This window comes from Phasianus colchicus, chromosome 10 (genome assembly GCF_987193195.1).
Source record: "Phasianus colchicus chromosome 10, bPhaCol1.hap1.1, whole genome shotgun sequence".
Lineage (NCBI taxonomy): Eukaryota > Metazoa > Chordata > Aves > Galliformes > Phasianidae > Phasianus > Phasianus colchicus.
Window position 1 is genome coordinate 962481 of NC_143445.1, and position 21801 is coordinate 984281.

Consider the following 21801-nt stretch of genomic DNA (forward strand, 5'->3'; position numbering starts at 1 on the left):
GAATCTCTGCAAGTCATTGAGTCTAACAAAGCTGGTTCCCTACAGTAAGTTACAGGAAAACGTCCAGATGAGTTTTGAATATCTCCAGAGGAGACTCCACCACCTCTCTGGGCAGTCTGTTCCTGGCACTGTCACCCTCACAGTAAAGAAGTTCTTCCTTGTGTTCAAATGGAACGTCATTTATTCCAGTTTGTGTCCCCTGCTCCTTGTTCTGTCATTGGGCTCCACAGGCAAGAGCCTGGCCCCATCTGCTTGACTCCCACCCTTTTGGTATTTATAAGCATTGATAATATCCTCTCTCAGCCTTCTCTTCTTCAGGCTGAACAGCCCCAGGTCTCAGCCTTTCCTCATACAGGAGATGCTCCAGGCCCCTCATCATCTCTGTGGCCCTCCACTGGGCTCTCTCCAGAAGTTCTGTATTTCTTGAAGTGAGGAGCCCAGAACTGGACACAGCACTCCACATGTGGCCTCACCAAGGTAGAGAAGAGAGGGGAGATCACCTCACTCAACCTGCTGGCCACATTCTTTTTAATGCATCCCAGGATACCATTGGCCTTCTTGACCACAAGGCCACATTGCTGGTTTGTGGTCACCCTGCTGTCTACAGGGACACCCAGGCCTTTCTCTGCAGTGCTTCTTCTCCAGCAAGTCAGACCCTAACCTGTACTGATACATGCAGTTACTCTTCCCCAGATGTAGGACTCTGCACTTGCCCTTGTTGAACCTCATAAGGTTTTTTCTCTCCCTTTCCACCCTGTCCAGGTCTTGTTGAATGGCAGAAAGATAAAAACTGATCAATGCTTCTTGAGGGAAATTCCCAATGTATTTTAGGTGTATACAAGATTATGTAATACTGTGTGAATGTTGTTATGACCGGGTGACAGTTCACCGATCAGTTCACAGATGTTTTTGCTTCTCAATTGTTTTTACAAAATGTAAATAGTATTCATGAGAAGAGAATGTGATTGACTTCACTTCTTCTAGCAAAATTTTGGCCTTGGAGCTTTGTATCTGTGCAGACTGGAACCATAAGTCAATCACACAACTTGCCACATCACCATTTGCTTTGGTAAACCATCACCACCCCCTTATTCAATATTCTTGAAGGTTCCCTTTTGAGTGAATTCAGATCTGGTCCAGTTGTGGAACTTGCAGCTTTCAGCGTAAGAATATTGTGAAAAGAAGAAGCATCACTAGTCTGTACAGGACTAACACATTTCATTTTACATATGACATTCTTAACAATAGGCTTTTATTATTCATTCTTTGTCATACATTAAAATAAAGGATGTTTTATTTTCTTTCACGTACCAAACAGTTCCATTTGTCTTAAATACTCTATACAACTGCAGATAATTACAGCAACATAAAAACCAGCATTATGACATACCTAGAGGGATTAGTTTGACTTGTGTTTGGTTCCCAGGTCCCAAGATGCCAGTATCTGGGAAAGTGGCAAATGGAAATTCAACTGTGCAGAGGAACAGGAAAAAACCCTATATCTGTATATCAGCAATACAGAAATAATTGATAAAATGCTCAGGAAACAAGCTGTGTTTAACCAGCACTGTCCAATCCAGCCTGTTGCAGGGTCCACGACAGCAGTGAGAGGAAAGAGCAGCAGACAAGACTCCTCTGGCTTGTACCATGGTATTAGTTCTAGCACGCTTAAGTTCTGCATTTGAAGTTACATTAGCAAGCCTGATGTGCTTGGCAACAGCACAACATCTCACTCCATATGTAACGTATTTTCTGTGGCAAAGAACTTCTTTGTTCATAACTCACGGACTTTGCATGTTCATAAAAGCTGTTACATACTTTGGAAAGTTCAGGCATACCTTCAATCCTCCTCTGTATTCGATTCCTACTGACTTCATAGTAACTGCTGTTCCCAGCAGAGCTCAATGACAGCCGGCGCAGGATCGGGGCTGAATTTGAGGTAGCAGTCACTGGCTGAAAGGAATTCCTGTAATATGCTGCACTCCCCGAAGTACGATATTCAGTGGAATTTCGACGGGCTGGGCTTGACAGATTTACTGAATTAAGTGCAGAATCCATAGAGTCCTCAGAAAAGCGATGCTCTTTGGAAGTGCTGTTTTCTTCTATACGTAACGTTTCTGCTACAGAAAACAAAAGCATCAATCTGTTCAAAACGATGGGCTTTGTAGCTTTGTTATTTAATTCCTTGCTATGTTCTCTTGAAGATAATAACAAGCTCCAAGCCTGTTAACAAGTCTCCTGTGAGACAAGACTTACTGAAGAATAGTCATTCTCAAGTAATCACTGGTCCTTTACTACATTAAAAAATTTCCAGTAAAATGTCTAATAGACAAGTTTGAGACAGTCTTCCATAAATCATCTCAGCTGTATATGTTGAATATTATGAGCAGGATGTGGACGTAAGGTTTGATTTTTTTTTCATTGTCTGATATTAGCATTAACACATATGCAATCTCAGTCAAGCATTTTCATTATCTTTCTTAATGGTTATCTTCTGAGAATTTGTTTAGGAGTGCATTATGTTTCTATTTTTTATAAATATAAAAAGAATTTTTTAACATAAAAAACCCTCTCATGTTAACTAGCAAATGTTTAATTTGTTCTACACAGTAGAGGGAGTCTCTAACTTCATATGCAAGAGGACAATTAACATCTGTAGATCTCCATATGTTCGGAGACAATAGCCATCACAAAAAACTGAAGAGACTACATGCAGAGCTGCAGAAGGCTGTAAATCCTAGAATCACATGCACACTAACACAATACAGTCTGATCACAATGCTGCAACTACGAGTCGTTAAACATCAGTGGGAACACCACTCCATTCTCTCATCATTGTATGTTCTCAGCTCCACTTGCACTAGGCCAACATCTAGCCTGAGGAAGAAGTTGGAAGCCTGATGCAAAAATCTGCATGAAACAAATGCTGCTTTGGCAAGAGAGTTAAGAGCTGGAAAATATAGCTAACAGGTTCACAGAAGTGTAAACTCCACATTACCATCTTGAAAATTACTCTATGAAAGTTATAAAACATATGCTAGTGGAGCAGCATATTCTTGGGGGTAACTGGTACAATCTGTGAAACAAGTTCCTAGAATATGCTCTTTATTACTCTTCTTATATGACAACTTCCAATAATTTCTTGGGAAAATTCCAGAATTAAATAAAGGAAGAGTATTTTCCACAAACAAACAAACCACAGCAACAAAAAACACACAGAGAGCTTTTTAAGCACGTTTAACTTGTTCTATTAGCAATTACGTTCTCTCTCCTGAAGTCTGTATAAAACTGGAGTTTAGTGAAGAACTTGAGGTGTATTTCACAGTTATGATCTTCAGGCAACATTATCCCAAAGTGGAACAAAGACACCCAGAGAACCGGTTCCCTACTTAGTGAATTCAGTAAAGCAAGACATGCAATCCACCATAACATCTTCTATTAAACACAACACTTGTGGCAAAAAGAAGCTTTTAAGTCCACAAGCCCTTCTCTTTCAAGTACACAATCCTCAAGACAATAATGATAAACTTTCTAGTTTGATCTGTATCAAAAAAGCAAAGCAGTGGCTACTGAGGTTTTTGGAGAAAGCAAACTTTTATTTGTCGGCTTGAAGTAGCTGCAGCAACTTGCTAAAAGGAAAGCAATAGACATCTTTCTATAGAATTTCAGAGATACTAACAGACACAATCAATGATAAGCACTATAATATCAAAGGAAACAAATGAGAAAATTAGATCAGTAGAGAATGAGACCACCAAATGAAGTCTCAGTGCAAGACTGAAAGGCAGAAGTAATACTTCAAATGGCTACAGAAAAGCACTATGAAGGAGTCCAAAACTTGTAGATTGAAACTTCATAAGTTTTTAAAGGTATGATGAAATACTGGAAGCAATATTCCACACCAGAAAGTTTCAACAGGAGTATTTCAGCAAATATCAGCCAACTCCATACAATGTCTTATGAAGGAATCTTTTTATAGTTATCAAGCAGAGATCCCAAATACATCCGTTAAATAATCATTATATGTCACTCTTTCCATGATCGCTCAAGACATAAAGGGTTTTAAATTGACTATTTTACAGAAGAATTTAATTGCATTTACTCCAATTATATCCCAGGTTTCTTTCTGATACTACAGATCCTAGTTAAGCAACTGTAAATAGGGATGGCAAAGAGAAACTCTGCTTTGATTCCCAAGACACTAGCATTTGAGCTTAGAATCAGAAAATCATAGAATGGCTTGGGTTGGAAGGGACCCTCAAAGATCATGAAGCTCCAACCCCTCCACCATATGCAGGGCCACCAACCTCCCTATTAAATATTAGACCAGGCTGCCCAGGACCTCATCCAACTGGCCTTGAACACCTCCAGGAAGAGGGGTGTCCACAGCCTCTCTGGGCAGCCTGTTCCAGCACCTCACCATTCACTCTGTAAAGAACTTCCCCTGATACTCAACCTAAATCCTCCCTCCCTCAACTTAAAGCCATTTCCCCTTGTCCTGCCATTATCTTAAGCTTATCTTAACATAGCTCCTCAGGTCACATACACAAGGTGGGAAAACTGGCATACTTCATAGGATGATCATCTTTTAAAATAGGTGTTTCTGTCCAGCAGCTATACTATCCCAATCCACTCCCTTTCAATTCATCTAGCCTCCCTACAAACCAACCCCAACTGCAGTCTTGTTATTGAAAGCACGGTAACAGGTATGAGAGCTGATTCAGAATTGGTGTCTGACAAATACAGTTTTGCAATTAACGGAGCAACAGATGACTCTTTTCCTACTTCGACATGTGGAGCAGATGCGAGTAGTAGAGGGATGGAATGAGAACAAGTTTTTTTCTGTTACAAACAGAATTCACATTCTTACTCTCAACTATTCCAAAATTCAACAGATTTCAATGCTCTCTGATTTAGGTTTTGTAACAGAAAACTGAACATCCCTCATCTGCTTAAGCCTTCAAAGAATGCTTCTGCCACTTCAGTTTTGTTAGATTTGTAAAATGGAATCAGCACTCTCTTGACCTTTGCCCTGTGAAATAAATTGTTATGCTGCTCCTTTAATGTATTTCCATCCATTACTGCATGGATGGCATCACATCTGCAATAGAACCCAACATTCACCACCAAGTAACCAATCGATGCCTTGTAAAAAAGGGCTGATCTGAAATAATAAACACATTTTCCTTACTCTGTCTTGTATCTGAACAGGTATTAACCAGACCCAGTTGTACCACAGCACTGGTAAAATACTGAAAGCAGAAGGCACTGCCATGTGATCTTATGCTGTAAGGCAGGCCCTGTAAGTAATAACTGAAGTTTTATTCTCAAGTCAGCACCAGACACCAAGGGTTCATACATGTATGAGTCCCAATTAGGAAGTTCAGCTTTTCAAAAACCAGAGTTAAATATGTTAAAGGCTGCTATTTAATGATTTCACAATGCAGCAAGCTGTTAATGACAGGTAAATTCAGCAGAAGTAGAACTTCCATATGCAGAAGATCATTAACAACATCAAATTTACTACATCTAAGAGCCACTAACAGAGCCCAGTAAGCCATATCAATTTTATCTACAAATATCAGTCTTCCAGAGGTGAGTTTTTGCACACTTGAAATGTACAAAAGATCAATGAATAATTGTCTCACCTGAAGCTGGAAAGCATCAGTTTTTCAAGTTACTTTGGTATAGACTTTCTGCACCGAACCTTTACTGTTTCAAGACCTCAAGAGGAGATGAGCAATTGCTTGTGCATCCGTTGTTATAAATCTAGATTACAAGTATGTGTGTGTATATGTAGATATACATGCCATAATTATTATGCTTTTCTTTTTCTCTATCTCATTTTTTCCCTCATTTCTCCTCTCCATCTCACTGAGATGGGGGCAGTGAATGAACAGCCACGTGACGCTCAGTGATCTGCTGGGTTAAACCACAATGCATCACCATATCTTAAAGAACTTGCACGCTGTCAAAGATTTCTTCTTTTAAGAACGTTGCAACAAAACGTTGCTGGCATGCATCACCACTGAAATTTTGACTACAGAAACTCATCTTGTCATTTGATATTTTACCATTAGAGAAATCCATCCTGCTGTCAAGGCTACAGTGATGAAACTCCAACTTAATTCTAAAAAATCCAGGTGGCAGAGATACCACAAGAATGGACTTGAATGAGTGATTACAAAGAGACTGAACATGGGCCAACATCTTTAACTTATTAACTTCCTTCCTTGCTCCCTAAATATTTAGAATGATAGTAGTACTATAGTAGTAGTAGTTAATGATAATTTTCCCTTTTTGTGATACTTGGTGAGATTCCGAAAAAACTTACTGTTGCAAATGCCACCACTACATAGGTAAATAATTACAATTACGTTATCTGAATCCTTTGGTTATTTCTAATTAGAAAGACACTACAACAGGAACAAACTTGTAAATTATGCTTAGGGTTGGAAAGAATCAGTGTGAACACCAGGTTTATGCATCAATTTGTCTTCTCAGGCAGCTTTCTGTTTTTGAGTTTCCAAATGGTAAGCAGAGCTTTAAAGGATCACATTTGGTTAGTGGCAGATGCATTTTCAAAAAAAAAAAAAAAAAACAAAACACAAACCCACAAAAATTACAAGAAAGCCTTTATTCACAAGTCTGAAATAAGAAGCATACCCATATTGCGTTACAGAAGAAGACAGATATTACATGCAAAAACAAAGAAAACGCCCCAGCTCTAGCATATTTTATGCTTCCTTAGGAAATCAGAAGCGTGACTGACTTATACTGTTAAGTGAGCCTATGATTAGGGTTAATGAAAGTACACGAGCTAGCATCAACAATAACACACTACCTCTCGTTTGCTTTCATTGTGTGGTGATCAGTGCAGGTGCCTAGAGTTTAAGAGTCAGTACCACAGGGATAAATCCTGGACCCACGGGTTTCCATGGCCCATTCACATTTTTTCCAGACTCCAATGTTTGAATGAAAACCTAATGATTCACATGTGGCTCAGACACAAGGCTCTCTACCTCCTGTTTGGGGAAAAGGTCTCGGGAGGCATATTTCTGCTAGGAGCTCAACCAGTTCTGGAGAGCAAATGGGCTGTGAGACCCAGCACAGCCTGATCTCTACTTCAAGGTAGCACTATCAGCTGCAGCAAACATTCAGATAACTTCATAATAGCCTCACAGGTAGTCTTACATGGCCCTAGGGAAATTACTTGTTCTCCACATCTTAATTTCTCATTTTGAAAAGAAGCACTGAAAAGAATAATATTATCTTAGAGTTGTCAGGAGGATAAAGCAAGAAACATCTGAGGCCATCTGAATGCCCCAAGTCACACCATGAGAAAAATCCACAAAAAAAAGAAAACAGGATTCAGTGCAAACACAGCTCCCTTGTACTCCAAACATCTGAGGGCAACCATAGGAACTCCAAGCAAAGGAGTGGGATCCAGATCTACAGGCTCAACTCTCTGCTCTGCCTGGGAACAACATAAGCTTCTTACTTCCAAGATAAATGCTAGGGCTGAAAATAAAAAGGAGCACTTCTGAGGTGCAACAACCTCAACCTCAAATGACAAATAAACAGGGAATGGAGCTTGTTTGTGCAACCCCAGCCCTTGGGATGAAGAGTCATTCTCATTTCTTTACTTTTCATTGTGTAGGTATGTTTCAAACAGCAAGCTCAAGCCAGGAGAAAGGCTGAGCACTAAACTATCAGACAAATGTGTCTGTCTGATAGTGAAGAAAATCACCCAAGAGACTGATTTAATTCTCTGCTTGAGAAGGTTTATCTGAACCTCAGTCTGTTTCATCCCACTAAATGACACAGACTCAGAGCTAGAAGCAGAAAAAAGGGGCTGACACCACCACCATGAGTGCGCTTGCTAATCAAGCCTTTAATTTCCCTTTGGTTACATTTGCTGGAATTGAAACCTTATGCATCAAGCAAAATTAAAATGGTTTGTGCTTTTGTTTTGAGTAAGAAAAAATCCTAAATTCAACTCCATTCAAAACAATTATTTTCTCTGGCAGCTGAACCAAAAGAACCCACTAATTATTCACACATATTGTAGCAAGATTATTTCATCCAAGTCCCAGCATGCAGTTTTCTACTATAGCAAATACAATACTTGCCACGAAAGCTCATCACAAAAGATTTAGATTTCTTTCCTTAATCTCTGATGCAGACAATTGTTTTTCTTGCCAGTCTTAAAGAAAAATCAACTATACAAAAAAAAAAAACAACAACTTTCAAACAAAAACTCTACAAGAAAATATTCTCACAATTTCATTCTGCAATTTCTCATTTAATTCTACTGTCTACACCCTACCTTCCTATTCAACTGCACAGTTGGTTTTCACAGAATCACAGAATGGCCAGGGTTGGAAGGGACCTCAAGGATCATGAATCTCCAACCCCCTGCCAATGCAGGGCCACCAACCTCCACATTCAGTGCTAGACCAGGCTGCCCAGGGCCCCATCCAATCTGGCCTTGAACACCTCTAGCGACGGGGCATCCACAGCCTCTCTGAGCAGCCTGTTCCAGCACCTCACCACTCTCTCTGTAAAGAACTTCCCCCTGACATCCAACTTAAATCTTCCCTCCTTCAGCTTAAAACCATTTCCCCTTGTCCTGCTGTTATCTACCCTTTCAAAGAGTTTTAATGCGTTACATTAACCTTAGCCACATTTTGTTCTTCTCAAAATATATCCCTCAAAAATTTTTTATAAAATGACTTACGATTTGACTTATCACTCGGTGAGCCTCTCAGCAACCTATCCAACAAGATGATGAGAAGACAAGAGCTAAAAAACACAGGAAACCCACAAGGGCCTTGTGGCTCTGTAACACCTGAGAGAGCTCCAGCACTCTGCTTCAGGAGCAGCCCACAGGCTTCTTGAGCTTAGGACTACTGAGCTGACTTCTTTGAATCTAGCAGTAATTACAATAGTAATTCCTGTTCCTATAGGATTTTTCAATGAAAACATATCAGAAATAGATAGATTTCTTTTTTCTTTTTTTTTTTTTTTTTTTTTTACATCTGCTTTGTAAAATAATTACTTTCAACTATTCCATCATAGCCCACATTCACCACTGGCCTACAATTTAGTCCTTCTTCTAGAACAATAACAATCAGAATACTGGCAAAGCACATCTCAGTGTATTTTGTTCCAAAAAAAATGACTTGTTGGAATGAGGCACAACAAGGCACAACTATGTTATTATATTAATAATATAATAAAATTTCATATGTTTTGCAAAAAATAAAGTAATACAAGTTTCAAACCCATACTTACACAGTTCCAGTAAACTTCTCTTACAAAGTAGAAAAGAAGCATCTATCTTTTGAACAAACTTGTGCAGACACATAAGCAAGGACTACTGAAATTCTGCTATATGCAAGTCAGGGTGCTATGTTGCAGACACTGTTAGATAGCAACATCTTTTATAAGGATTTAATTAAACCTGTATTCCACTAATCATCTTTCACACCTGGTGTTAATGTAAGGAGATTAAAGTAACACCAAGTCTTTTTACTGCCAGTGATAGAATTATGAATTGATGTGCTAACTGCCATACAGAGACTTCCTAGCCTAGAAGGAAAAAAAAAATGTCAAGCAGCAGCTATTCAGTTTGAGATGTAAGGATAATTTATCTGTAGGCATGGCATTAATATGTAGCAGAACTAAACCTATTCCTTAATAGAGGACATAAGAGAACGAACACTGACCTAAGAGACCAGGGAATGGGAGAAAGGAGGAAGCAGCAAATTTAACATGTGGAATCACTTGCCTGGAAGCTAAACAGATTAGCTGGAAACTTTTCACTCACTTGGTTAAGGTATTAAGAACACAAACATTATGTATGGGTAAGATTATGAGAATGACTTGAATTAATAAAGCTGATACTCCACTCATACTGAGCTTACTTGACAAATGTATAGCTTGTATAGCTGCAGCTGTTGAGATGCACAAGCTCTGCTTATTACCAACAACCTAACTGTACAGCGTACATGTAATTCAACTTTGCTATTGCTAGACTCTGATTTAAGGACTGTTCAGAAAATCCTGGACTCCCAGTGATATAAAGTATACTCCACCAGGACTATCTTAATAAAGTAGTTCACAAACAGACATTCTTGACTATGCTTAAGGAGTTACAAAAGTGATAGAATCTCACTGCAGGTTACTTCCGTTCTTTCTCCCTACCCTAGGTTCACAAACAAGTGAAGAAACAAAAAAATTAGAAACACCTTCACATACCAGTTATCATTTCCCCTCCATGATGGCCAGATTTCAGAAATCCAAAGACTGTTTTGGATTGATAGGCACAATCCACACAAGCTTGTACAGCTTGTTGAAGTACCACGTTGACAGGACCTGGTCCAAAGTGATCTGGAAGCTCCTGAACCTTTTTCTTATCCAGGTGAGGCCCAGAATTTCCATGCTTGTTGACATAAACACACACTGAAAAAGAACAAGCCATATTTATACAGAATATTTCTGCTTTCTTCACACCTAGTGCACACAGAATAGAGACATGTTTCACGTGCTAGAACTGCATTGTTTCTTAAGTCCCAAATTCACTCCCATCTGACCTCTAAAGCCTTTCCGTACCCTGCTAACGTACAAAGCTATCACAACCTGCATCTCTACTCACGCAATAGTCCCAGCAAAGCAAGAACTACCAGTACATGCTCTAAACTACCAAAAATCTATTCTTAAAAGTTGTCCTTGCTGCCCTATTTTTTCTCAGATTTGAGACGATACAACAAACCAAACCCTATAGCATACGCCTGCTATTAGTGCCCATTCTGAAGCACCCACACAGCGTTAATAATGTCTGTGCACAATGGTCAGTATCTGCTATCTTCAGCAACCATGCATGTATGATTTCCGCACTACAGTTTGACTTTCAGTGCTAAACAAAAGAACAGTACTTACCTGGAAACTGCAAAGTGGTTTAAGGCTTATCATGAAAGTAATCAAATTGGACTATTGAAAACAGAGACAATGTCCTCTTGAGGGAAGAAAACAGGTCTTTCTTACAGCAAATGTCATCCAATTGGGAGAAAATCTCCTCTCTTGGGGAGAAAAGTGGTCTTTCTGAGAGAAGGTGTCCTCTTCTTGGCTGCAAGTGTCCCATTTGGCATTGTCATGGAGGCTTTTTGGGGAGAAAGCGTGTGGCAGTTGTAAGAGAAGGGGTATTTCTGGGAGCAAATCTCCTCTTTTTGGAAGAGAAGGTGAAATTTCCAAGGGAAAAGTGGCATTTCTGGGAGGAAATGACATAGCTGGGGGAGAAAAGTGGGAACCGGTGGGAAAGAATATCTTGTACTGGAGAGCAACGGTGGTCTTTTTGGTGTGCCAAGTGGTCTCTTGGGGAGAAAACGTGGTAAATGGGGGAGACAATGTCTTCTGGAGGAGTGTCAAGTAGTATTTGGGAGAGCAAACGTCAGGTATTTCTCGGAAACCAGCTGTTTCTGGGAGATAGAAGCAGACTTGGTTGGAAAATGACAGGTGTTTGTGAGAAAGCTGGTATTTTGGGAAAAAAAAGGCTGTTTTTTAAAGAATAAGCTGGCATTTCTGGGAGAATATGTCCCATCTTTGGGAGAAAACGGGTGTATGTGGGAGAAAATGTCGTGTATTTGGGAGAAAGCTGGTGTATGTGGGAGAAAAGGCCATTGTGATGGGAGTCAGTGTGATCTTGAGGAGTGGAAAGCAGTATTCTTGAGATGAAACGCGAGGTATTTCTAAGAGTCCTGGTATTTCTGGGAGAAAATGTCTTGTTTTGTTTTATTGTTTTTAATATTTATATATTTTTTATGTTGCAATTTCAAGGAAACACTTCGACAGAAATTGCTTTTAATTCTTTTGGCATACATAGAAGATGCGAAAATGCACATCATATTTTCACATGAATGTAGTAACACAAAAAAAGTTCAAAGCAGTAACTGATACACTCAATTATAAAAGCTGCCCTTCCTGTGCAAGAAATGTAACTCAGCCCTTGGGCTAGATGCCATTCTGTGTCATTGATGTAAACCTGGCGGACAGTACAAATACTCTGAATTTAAAATGGCATGACTAAAAATGGAGTCTTTCCTCTAGCTTTTAAGTTTTAAGAAACATAAAATATGTACGTATGCTTGGCAACTTTTCCTTTCATTATATACAAAAGTGACTCTCTCTAAAATAACTGTCAAACTAAGAGGGACTGTCAGAAACCTATCACAGGAGGTAATCTATTTGCTCAGGTTGCTGAAGAGCAATGAAAAAGTAGATATTGAGTTTCAGTTTTCAGCACATACATTAAAGTCCCATGCCTGTAATTAGGTCTCCTACCTTCCAAATAGAATTTTAAAAAAGTTTGATACATGATTATTTTAAATTATTTTTCTATAATTGGTTAGTGGTATTGTGGAACACATATTTAAGGATTAATGATGAGAAAGATTAGAAATCCAAAAAGTGTAAAATTCCATGCAAACTCAATTAAGTTTCAAGGACATTTCCATCAGAAAGAATGGAAATGAAGAAAGAACGGAGCCCCCAGGCTGGTTGTTGAGTGAGAATTACTGCTTACCCAGCATCCGTTTGCTTCATCAAATGTCCCCCATCTGCTCACAGAAACCTCTCTAAGATGCTTTTCTGAAGAATATTTGGCAGCATGTTTCCCAGGGCTGATGCCTAGAGGAGAGGGTTACATGGAGACTTGCTGTCTATCTTGATGGCAAACCCCTCCTAAGTAGGAATCCAGAGCTGGTGACTCACTTTGTAGTCTTGTATAGGTCTGGGGCAAGACAACATTATGGCAGTGGGGAGATATTCATGGTCAGGCTGGACAGGCCTCTGAGGTCTCTGACCTCTGTGGGTGTCCCTGTTCATTACTGGGGAACTGGACTCAATGGTCTGTAAGAGTCCCTTCCAACTCAAAAAAAAATTCTATGATTCTATGATTCTATGAATATTCCTGGTTTTATTACAAGTAAAAATACTGATAAAGCCTACATTCAAATTGTTTATTCCTTGCTTTTGGAGAAGCTAAAACACTAGCACTAAGAGTTTTAATCAACGTAGATAATAGCTTGTCAGTTGTTATGCACACTGGTACGTGCACCCAGTTTGAAATTTCACTGCCATTAATGTTTTTAATTTTTTAAGTGATATGACACAGTACATGCAATCAACAATAATGAACATACCATGGTTCAGGACCCCTGATCTCTCAGCTAGTAATTTAAAATATTTTCATGTGTAGAGACAAGACAAGTATTATGTCCTAAAAGGAGTCTAGGTCCCCAGCACTATTTCTTGTCCATCTATGAGGCGAAAGCTCCCGAACGAGGAGCCCCGGGCACAATCCCGCGGCACCAACCCCGGCCCGCAGCGGGGCCTCACCCGGCCACCGCCCTCAGCGGCCACCGCCCTCAGCGGCCACCGCCCTCAGCGGCCACCGCCCTCAGCGGCCACCGCCCTCAGCGGCCTCAGCCCCGCGCCCGTTGCTCGGCAGCTGCGAGCCAACCGAGCCTGCCGGGAAGGTGGAGGGGCAGCACCACGGATAGCTCTTATTGGTCGAAGGAGGTGAGGGCGGAGCTCGAGGACGGCCGTCTTCTTCGCTATTGGCGGAGAGAGCCGTCAGTGCGGGGCGGGGGGCGGGGCCTCGCGGCTAGCGGGGCCTCGTTGAACGCCGCGGTAGGGCGGGGGAACGGAGCGAGGGGGCGGCGGCGGTCGAGGGTAAGCGAGCCGCCGGCTGCGAGGAGAGCGGCGCGAGGTAGGGAGCGGCGCGGGGGCCGTCCTCACCTGTCACCGGGCGCTCCGCCCTCCCTCCTCGCGGCCCCCGGGCTCCGGCCGCGGGCGCGGTCCCTCGCGGTAGCGGCCGGGCTGGGGCTGTGCTTTCGTCTAAGGGGACCCTCGTCCGGCTGCCCTCAGGTAGGTGGGAGGGGGGCGGAGAGGGCAGACCCCGGGAAGGCCGCCTCTGGGCGCGAGGGCTCCCCGCCGCCGTCGCTGCGGCAGGCGGCACCCCGGAGTGGCGCTGCGCGAGGGGGGGAGCGGCTGGGGGCTGCGGCTGGGGGCCGCCTCCGTGCGCGGGGCGGGGGGAGTTGCGAGGGCAGAGCCGCGCGACTTCTTATTCGTATAGCCGCGCTTCTTTTCACAGCAACGTGAATAGCTGTAAAACACATAATTCTACCTAAATTAAGTTGTTTAAATTGGAGATAAACAGATGTCTTAGACCTGCTTCTCTTATAAGAAATCTCCCTGTAAGTAAGTCGGCACGCGTGTTGTACCCTGATGAGCATTTTGATCCTGGAACCCTTTTATAGATGAAGTTGATGTATTTCTTCAAGTTCTCATAGAGCAAATTTAAAGTGGCATGGATCCAATGGAAGGTACAACCAGTTCTTTGGATATAAACGCGTTAAACACCAGAAAGATTGTTTATTCCTCTCATGTCTTGCATGTTTTAAATCAAAGCTGAATGTCTTCTCCTTTACTTGTTAGTGTTTTGCTATACTTCGTGATGCTCAGGGGCTGTTTGACATCTTCTTCTTATTCGCAGCTTCCTTTGATGGGGAGAAGCATGCCATCAATCTTCCTTCTGTAAACAGTGCATCGTTTGTCCTACGTTTCTTGGAGAAACTCTGCCACAGTCTTCAATGCGATAATCTTTTCAGTAGCCAGCCTTTCAGCCCCTACATGGGGTGTGCACATAGTCCCACGGAGTACGATAGGAACAAACCAGGTACTATCAAACAGCTGTTGTTTACAAGTACTGATATTTTTGATAAGTGTGGTTACTTTATGAAATTTAACATTTTAATCTGCTTTGCTATAACTTTAATTGATTGAAATGAATACTCTTCAGTTCTTAGAGGATTCGTTCCAGAGCACAAGTGCTGTGGCAGGTTGGGATAGCTCATACCACATGTGCAGAAATCATTTTGTTCTGCTCACTCTTTCTTGTGGTCAAGTAGGAATTGTACCACTGGGTTACTAAAAGAACAGACTCAAAACTTCACATTTTGCCTGTTCAATTTATGTTTGAATCATAAAATAACCTTGGAGAAAGATGCTTACTACCTTATAAGAAGGGGCTTGCTCTGAGAGATGATTCAGTTCAGCCTATCCTACAACATTAAATACTCTTTTCTTCCTTCTTTGTTCACCTTGCTCAGTGGCGGCTCCAAAATTTTAAATTCTGCAGCATACAGTCTAGTAGAGAAGGTGGGTTTTGCAGCTGGCTGCTTGTGACATTTTATGTGAGTTTTGGTACTCTGGGGGTATATAGAGTGAGAGGGAAATAACATGCTCAGGGTCTCCCATCAAATGGCTTGCAGTGCTGGTATTACGAGTCCCGGTCCAAGGGTTATCAGGAGCCATAGCTGAGAAAACTTTGACATCAATGCAGTTTCAGTCTTAGAGGTGCTGCTTTAGAAAATAAAGTATTGTGGTGGTTTTGGTATTTCGGTTTTTATTTGTTTTGTTTTGTTTTTTTCCAGTAGAGAAATTGTATTTGTTTCATTTCATCAAATAAAAGTCATTTGCTTTAATACTTTTCAGGAAAGTAGCCTAAATTTGGAAATTTGGATGATGATAGTATAAACTAAGCTGTTACTTCAGCTTTTGAAGTTTGTATTGAATGACCGATTCTATGTGAAATGGATTTGTTACCTGGTGAATGACTTGATGTATGTTTTTGCTTTTGTACTTTCATGATAAGCCTTAAACCACTTTGCACAGTTTCCAGGTAAGTACTGTTCTTTTGTTTAGCACTGAAAGTCAAACTGTAGTGTGGAAATCATACATGCATGGTTGCTGAAGATAGCAGATACTGACCATTGTGCACAGACATTATTAACGCTGTGTGGGTGCTTCAGAATGGGCACCAATAGCAGGCGTATGCTATAGGGTTTGGTTTGTTGTATCGTCTCAAATCTGAGAAAAAATAGGGCAGCAAGGACAACTTTTAAGAATAGATTTTTGGTAGTTTAGAGCATGTACTGGTAGTTCTTGCTTTGCTGGGACTATTGCGTGAGTAGAGATGCAGGTTGTGATAGCTTTGTACGTTAGCAGGGTACGGAAAGGCTTTAGAGGTCAGATGGGAGTGAATTTGGGACTTAAGAAACAATGCAGTTCTAGCACGTGAAACATGTCTCTATTCTGTGTGCACTAGGTGTGAAGAAAGCAGAAATATTCTGTATAAATATGGCTTGTTCTTTTTCAGTGTGTGTTTATGTCAACAAGCATGGAAATTCTGGGCCTCACCTGGATAAGAAAAAGGTTCAGGAGCTTCCAGATCACTTTGGACCAGGTCCTGTCAACGTGGTACTTCAACAAGCTGTACAAGCTTGTGTGGATTGTGCCTATCAATCCAAAACAGTCTTTGGATTTCTGAAATCTGGCCATCATGGAGGGGAAATGATAACTGGTATGTGAAGGTGTTTCTAATTTTTTTGTTTCTTCACTTGTTTGTGAACCTAGGGTAGGGAGAAAGAACGGAAGTAACCTGCAGTGAGATTCTATCACTTTTGTAACTCCTTAAGCATAGTCAAGAATGTCTGTTTGTGAACTACTTTATTAAGATAGTCCTGGTGGAGTATACTTTATATCACTGGGAGTCCAGGATTTTCTGAACAGTTCTTAAATCAGAGTCTAGCAATAGCAAAGTTGAATTACATGTACACTGTACAGTTAGGTTGTTGGTAATAAGCAGAGCTTGTGCATCTCAACAGCTGCAGCTATACAAGCTATACATTTGTCAAGTAAGCTCAGTATGAGTGGAGTATCAGCTTTATTAATTCAAGTCATTCTCATAATCTTATCCATACATAATGTTTGTGTTCTTAATACCTTAACCAAGTGAGTGAAAAGTTTCCAGCTAATCTGTTTAGCTTCCAGGCAAGTGATTCCACATGTTAAATTTGCTGCTTCCTCCTTTCTCCCATTCCCTGGTCTCTTAGGTCAGTGTTCGTTCTCTTATGTCCTCTATTAAGGAATAGGTTTAGTTCTGCAACATATTAATGCCATGCCTACAGATAAATTATCCTTACATCTCAAACTGAATAGCTGCTGCTTGACATTTTTTTTTTTCCTTCTAGGCTAGGAAGTCTCTGTATGGCATGCCAGCAACGTTTTGTTGCAACGTTCTTAAAAGAAGAAATCTTTGGCAAGAAAACAGTTGTTTTTAGGGATCAAATAGAGAGAGAAATAGTGCTGGGGACCTAGACTCCTTTTAGGACATAATACTTGTTTTGTCTCTACACATGAAAATATTTTAAATTACTAGCTGAGAGATCAGGGGTCCTGAACCATGGTATGTTCATTATTGTTGATTGCATGTACTGTGTCATATCGCTTAAAAAATTAAAAACATTAATGGCACTGAAATTTCAAACTGGGTGCACGTACCACTGTGCATAACAACTGACAAGCTATTATCTACGTTGATTAAAACTCTTAGTGCTAGTGTTTTAGCTTCTCCAAAAGCAAGGAATAAACAATTTGAATGTAGGCTTTATCAGTATTTGTACTTGTAATAAAACCAGGAATATTCATAGAATCATAGAATCATAGAATTTTTTTTTGAGTTGGAAGGGACTCTTACAGACCATTGAGTCCAGTTCCCCAGTAATGAACAGGGACACCCACAGAGGTCAGAGACCTCAGAGGCCTGTCCAGCCTGACCATGAATATCTCCCCACTGCCATAATGTTGTCTTGCCCCAGACCTATACAAGACTACAAAGTGAGTCACCAGCTCTGGATTCCTACTTAGGAGGGGTTTGCCATCAAGATAGACAGCAAGTCTCCATGTAACCCTCTCCTCTAGGCATCAGCCCTGGGAAACATGCTGCCAAATATTCTTCAGAAAAGCATCTTAGAGAGGTTTCTGTGAGCAGATGGGGGACATTTGATGAAGCAAACGGATGCTGGGTAAGCAGTAATTCTCACTCAACAACCAGCCTGGGGGCTCCGTTCTTTCTTCATTTCCATTCTTTCTGATGGAAATGTCCTTGAAACTTAATTGAGTTTGCATGGAATTTTACACTTTTTGGATTTCTAATCTTTCTCATCATTAATCCTTAAATATGTGTTCCACAATACCACTAACCAATTATAGAAAAATAATTTAAAATAATCATGTATCAAACTTTTTTAAAATTCTGTTTGGAAGGTAGGAGACCTAATTACAGGCATGGGACTTTAATGTATGTGCTGAAAACTGAAACTCAATATCTACTTTTTCATTGCTCTTCAGCAACCTGAGCAAATAGATTACCTCCTGTGATAGGTTTCTGACAGTCCCTCTTAGTTTGACAGTTATTTTAGAGAGAGTCACTTTTGTATATAATGAAAGGAAAAGTTGCCAAGCATACGTACATATTTTATGTTTCTTAAAACTTAAAAGCTAGAGGAAAGACTCCATTTTTAGTCATGCCATTTTAAATTCAGAGTATTTGTACTGTCCGCCAGGTTTACATCAATGACACAGAATGGCATCTAGCCCAAGGGCTGAGTTACATTTCTTGCACAGGAAGGGCAGCTTTTATAATTGAGTGTATCAGTTACTGCTTTGAACTTTTTTTGTGTTACTACATTCATGTGAAAATATGATGTGCATTTTCGCATCTTCTATGTATGCCAAAAGAATTAAAAGCAATTTCTGTCGAAGTGTTTCCTTGAAATTGCAACATAAAAAATATATAAATATTAAAAACAATAAAACAAAACAAGACATTTTCTCCCAGAAATACCAGGACTCTTAGAAATACCTCGCGTTTCATCTCAAGAATACTGCTTTCCACTCCTCAAGATCACACTGACTCCCATCACAATGGCCTTTTCTCCCACATACACCAGCTTTCTCCCAAATACACGACATTTTCTCCCACATACACCCGTTTTCTCCCAAAGATGGGACATATTCTCCCAGAAATGCCAGCTTATTCTTTAAAAAACGGCCTTTTTTTCCCAAAATACCAGCTTTCTCACAAACACCTGTCATTTTCCAACCAAGTCTGCTACTATCTCCCAGAAACAGCCGGTTTCCGAGAAATACCTGACGTTTGCTCTCCCAAATACTACTTGACACTCCTCCAGAGGACATTGTCTCCCCTATTTACCACGTTGTCTCCCCAAGAGACCACTTGGCACACCAAAAAGACCACCGTTGCTCTCCAGTACAAGATCTTCTTTCCCACCGGTTCCCACTTTTCTCCCCCAGCTATGTCATTTCCTCCCAGAAATGCCACTTTTCCCTTGGAAATTTCACCTTCTCTTCCAAAAAGAGGAGATTTGCTCCCAGAAATACCCCTTCTCTTACAACTGCCACACGCTTTCTCCCCAAAAAGCCTCCATGACAATGCCAAATGGGACACTTGCAGCCAAGAAGAGGACACCTTCTCTCAGAAAGACCACTTTTCTCCCCAAGAGAGGAGATTTTCTCCCAATTGGATGACATTTGCTGTAAGAAAGACCTGTTTTCTTCCCTCAAGAGGACATTGTCTCTGTTTTCAATAGTCCAATTTGATTACTTTCATGATAAGCCTTAAACCACTTTGCAGTTTCCAGGTAAGTACTGTTCTTTTGTTTAGCACTGAAAGTCAAACTGTAGTGCGGAAATCATACATGCATGGTTGCTGAAGATAGCAGATACTGACCATTGTGCACAGACATTATTAACGCTGTGTGGGTGCTTCAGAATGGGCACCAATAGCAGGCGTATGCTATAGGGTTTGGTTTGTTGTATCGTCTCAAATCTGAGAAAAAATAGGGCAGCAAGGACAACTTTTAAGAATAGATTTTTGGTAGTTTAGAGCATGTACTGGTAGTTCTTGCTTTGCTGGGACTATTGCGTGAGTAGAGATGCAGGTTGTGATAGCTTTGTACGTTAGCAGGGTACGGAAAGGCTTTAGAGGTCAGATGGGAGTGAATTTGGGACTTAAGAAACAATGCAGTTCTAGCACGTGAAACATGTCTCTATTCTGTGTGCACTAGGTGTGAAGAAAGCAGAAATATTCTGTATAAATATGGCTTGTTCTTTTTCAGTGTGTGTTTATGTCAACAAGCATGGAAATTCTGGGCCTCACCTGGATAAGAAAAAGGTTCAGGAGCTTCCAGATCACTTTGGACCAGGTCCTGTCAACGTGGTACTTCAACAAGCTGTACAAGCTTGTGTGGATTGTGCCTATCAATCCAAAACAGTCTTTGGATTTCTGAAATCTGGCCATCATGGAGGGGAAATGATAACTGGTATGTGAAGGTGTTTCTAATTTTTTTGTTTCTTCACTTGTTTGTGAACCTAGGGTAGGGAGAAAGAACGGAAGTAACCTGCAGTGAGATTCTATCACTTTTGTAACTCCTTAAGCATAGTCAAGAATGTCTGTTTGTGAACTACTTTATTAAGATAGTCCTGGTGGAGTATACTTTATATCACTGGGAGTCCAGGATTTTCTGAACAGTTCTTAAATCAGAGTCTAGCAATAGCAAAGTTGAATTACATGTACGCTGTACAGTTAGGTTGTTGGTAATAAGCAGAGCTTGTGCATCTCAACAGCTGCAGCTATACAAGCTATACATTTGTCAAGTAAGCTCAGTATGAGTGGAGTATCAGCTTTATTAATTCAAGTCATTCTCATAATCTTACCCATACATAATGTTTGTGTTCTTAATACCTTAACCAAGTGAGTGAAAAGTTTCCAGCTAATCTGTTTAGCTTCCAGGCAAGTGATTCCACATGTTAAATTTGCTGCTTCCTCCTTTCTCCCATTCCCTGGTCTCTTAGGTCAGTGTTCGTTCTCTTATGTCCTCTATTAAGGAATAGGTTTAGTTCTGCTACATATTAATGCCATGCCTACAGATAAATTATCCTTACATCTCAAACTGAATAGCTGCTGCTTGACATTTTTTTTTTCCTTCTAGGCTAGGAAGTCTCTGTATGGCAGTTAGCACATCAATTCATAATTCTATCACTGGCAGTAAAAAGACTTGGTGTTACTTTAATCTCCTTACATTAACACCAGGTGTGAAAGATGATTAGTGGAATACAGGTTTAATTAAATCCTTGTAAAAGATGTTGCTATCTAACAGTGTCTGCAACATAGCACCTTGACCTGCATATAGCAGAATTTCAGTAGTCCTTGCTTATGTGTCTGCACAAGTTTGTTCAAAAGATAGATGCTTCTTTTCTACTTTGTAAGAGAAGTTTACTGGAACTGTGTAAGTATGGGTTTGAAACTTGTATTACTTTATTTTTTGCAAAACATATGAAATTTTATTATATTATTAATATAATAACATAGTTGTGCCTTGTTGTGCCTCATTCCAACAAGTCATTTTTTTTGGAACAAAATACACTGAGATGTGCTTTGCCAGTATTCTGATTGTTATTGTTCTAGAAGAAGGACTAAATTGTAGGCCAGTGGTGAATGTGGGCTATGATGGAATAGTTGAAAGTAATTATTTTACAAAGCAGATGTAAAAAAAAAAAAAAAAAAAAAGAAAAAAGAAATCTATCTATTTCTGATATGTTTTCATTGAAAAATCCTATAGGAACAGGAATTACTATTGTAATTACTGCTAGATTCAAAGAAGTCAGCTCAGTAGTCCTAAGCTCAAGAAGCCTGTGGGCTGCTCCTGAAGCAGAGTGCTGGAGCTCTCTCAGGTGTTACAGAGCCACAAGGCCCTTGTGGGTTTCCTGTGTTTTTTAGCTCTTGTCTTCTCATCATCTTGTTGGATAGGTTGCTGAGAGGCTCACCGAGTGATAAGTCAAATCGTAAGTCATTTTATAAAAAATTTTTGAGGG

General features: G+C 40.4%; 1 protein-coding gene and 2 long non-coding RNA genes across 11 annotated transcripts in view; 1 reads left to right on the plus strand and 2 right to left on the minus strand.

The window, feature by feature from the left end:
* LOC149916511 (uncharacterized) overlaps positions 1–12716 on the minus strand; it is a 49021-nt gene extending 36305 nt beyond the window's left edge. The window contains exon 1 of the long non-coding RNA XR_016469520.1: positions 12584–12716. This is a non-coding gene — a long non-coding RNA (uncharacterized LOC149916511). The remainder of the gene's footprint in view (positions 1–12583) is intronic.
* LOC149916512 (sex comb on midleg-like protein 2) overlaps positions 1–17841 on the plus strand; it is a 45344-nt gene extending 27503 nt beyond the window's left edge. Inside the window, exons 1-4 of one of the 9 annotated variants that reach the window (XR_016469512.1) lie at positions 13693–13771; positions 14558–14740; positions 16223–16426; positions 17827–17841. Coding sequence is in view for 2 of the 9 variants with exons in the window: in XM_090146951.1 (XP_090003077.1) it covers positions 14372–14387; positions 14558–14740; positions 16223–16434 (411 nt within the window). In the remaining 7 variants the exon portion in view is untranslated. The other 8 variants (XM_090146952.1, XR_016469517.1, XR_016469514.1 and 5 more) reach the window with 8 other exon arrangements.
* On the minus strand, positions 1202–9390 carry LOC149916513 (uncharacterized). The gene is made up of 2 exons (XR_016469518.1): positions 9298–9390; positions 1202–2120 (listed from the first exon to the last, which is right to left on the minus strand). It is a non-coding gene; the product is annotated as an uncharacterized LOC149916513 (long non-coding RNA).
* Positions 17842–21801: the final 3960 nt, after the last annotated feature.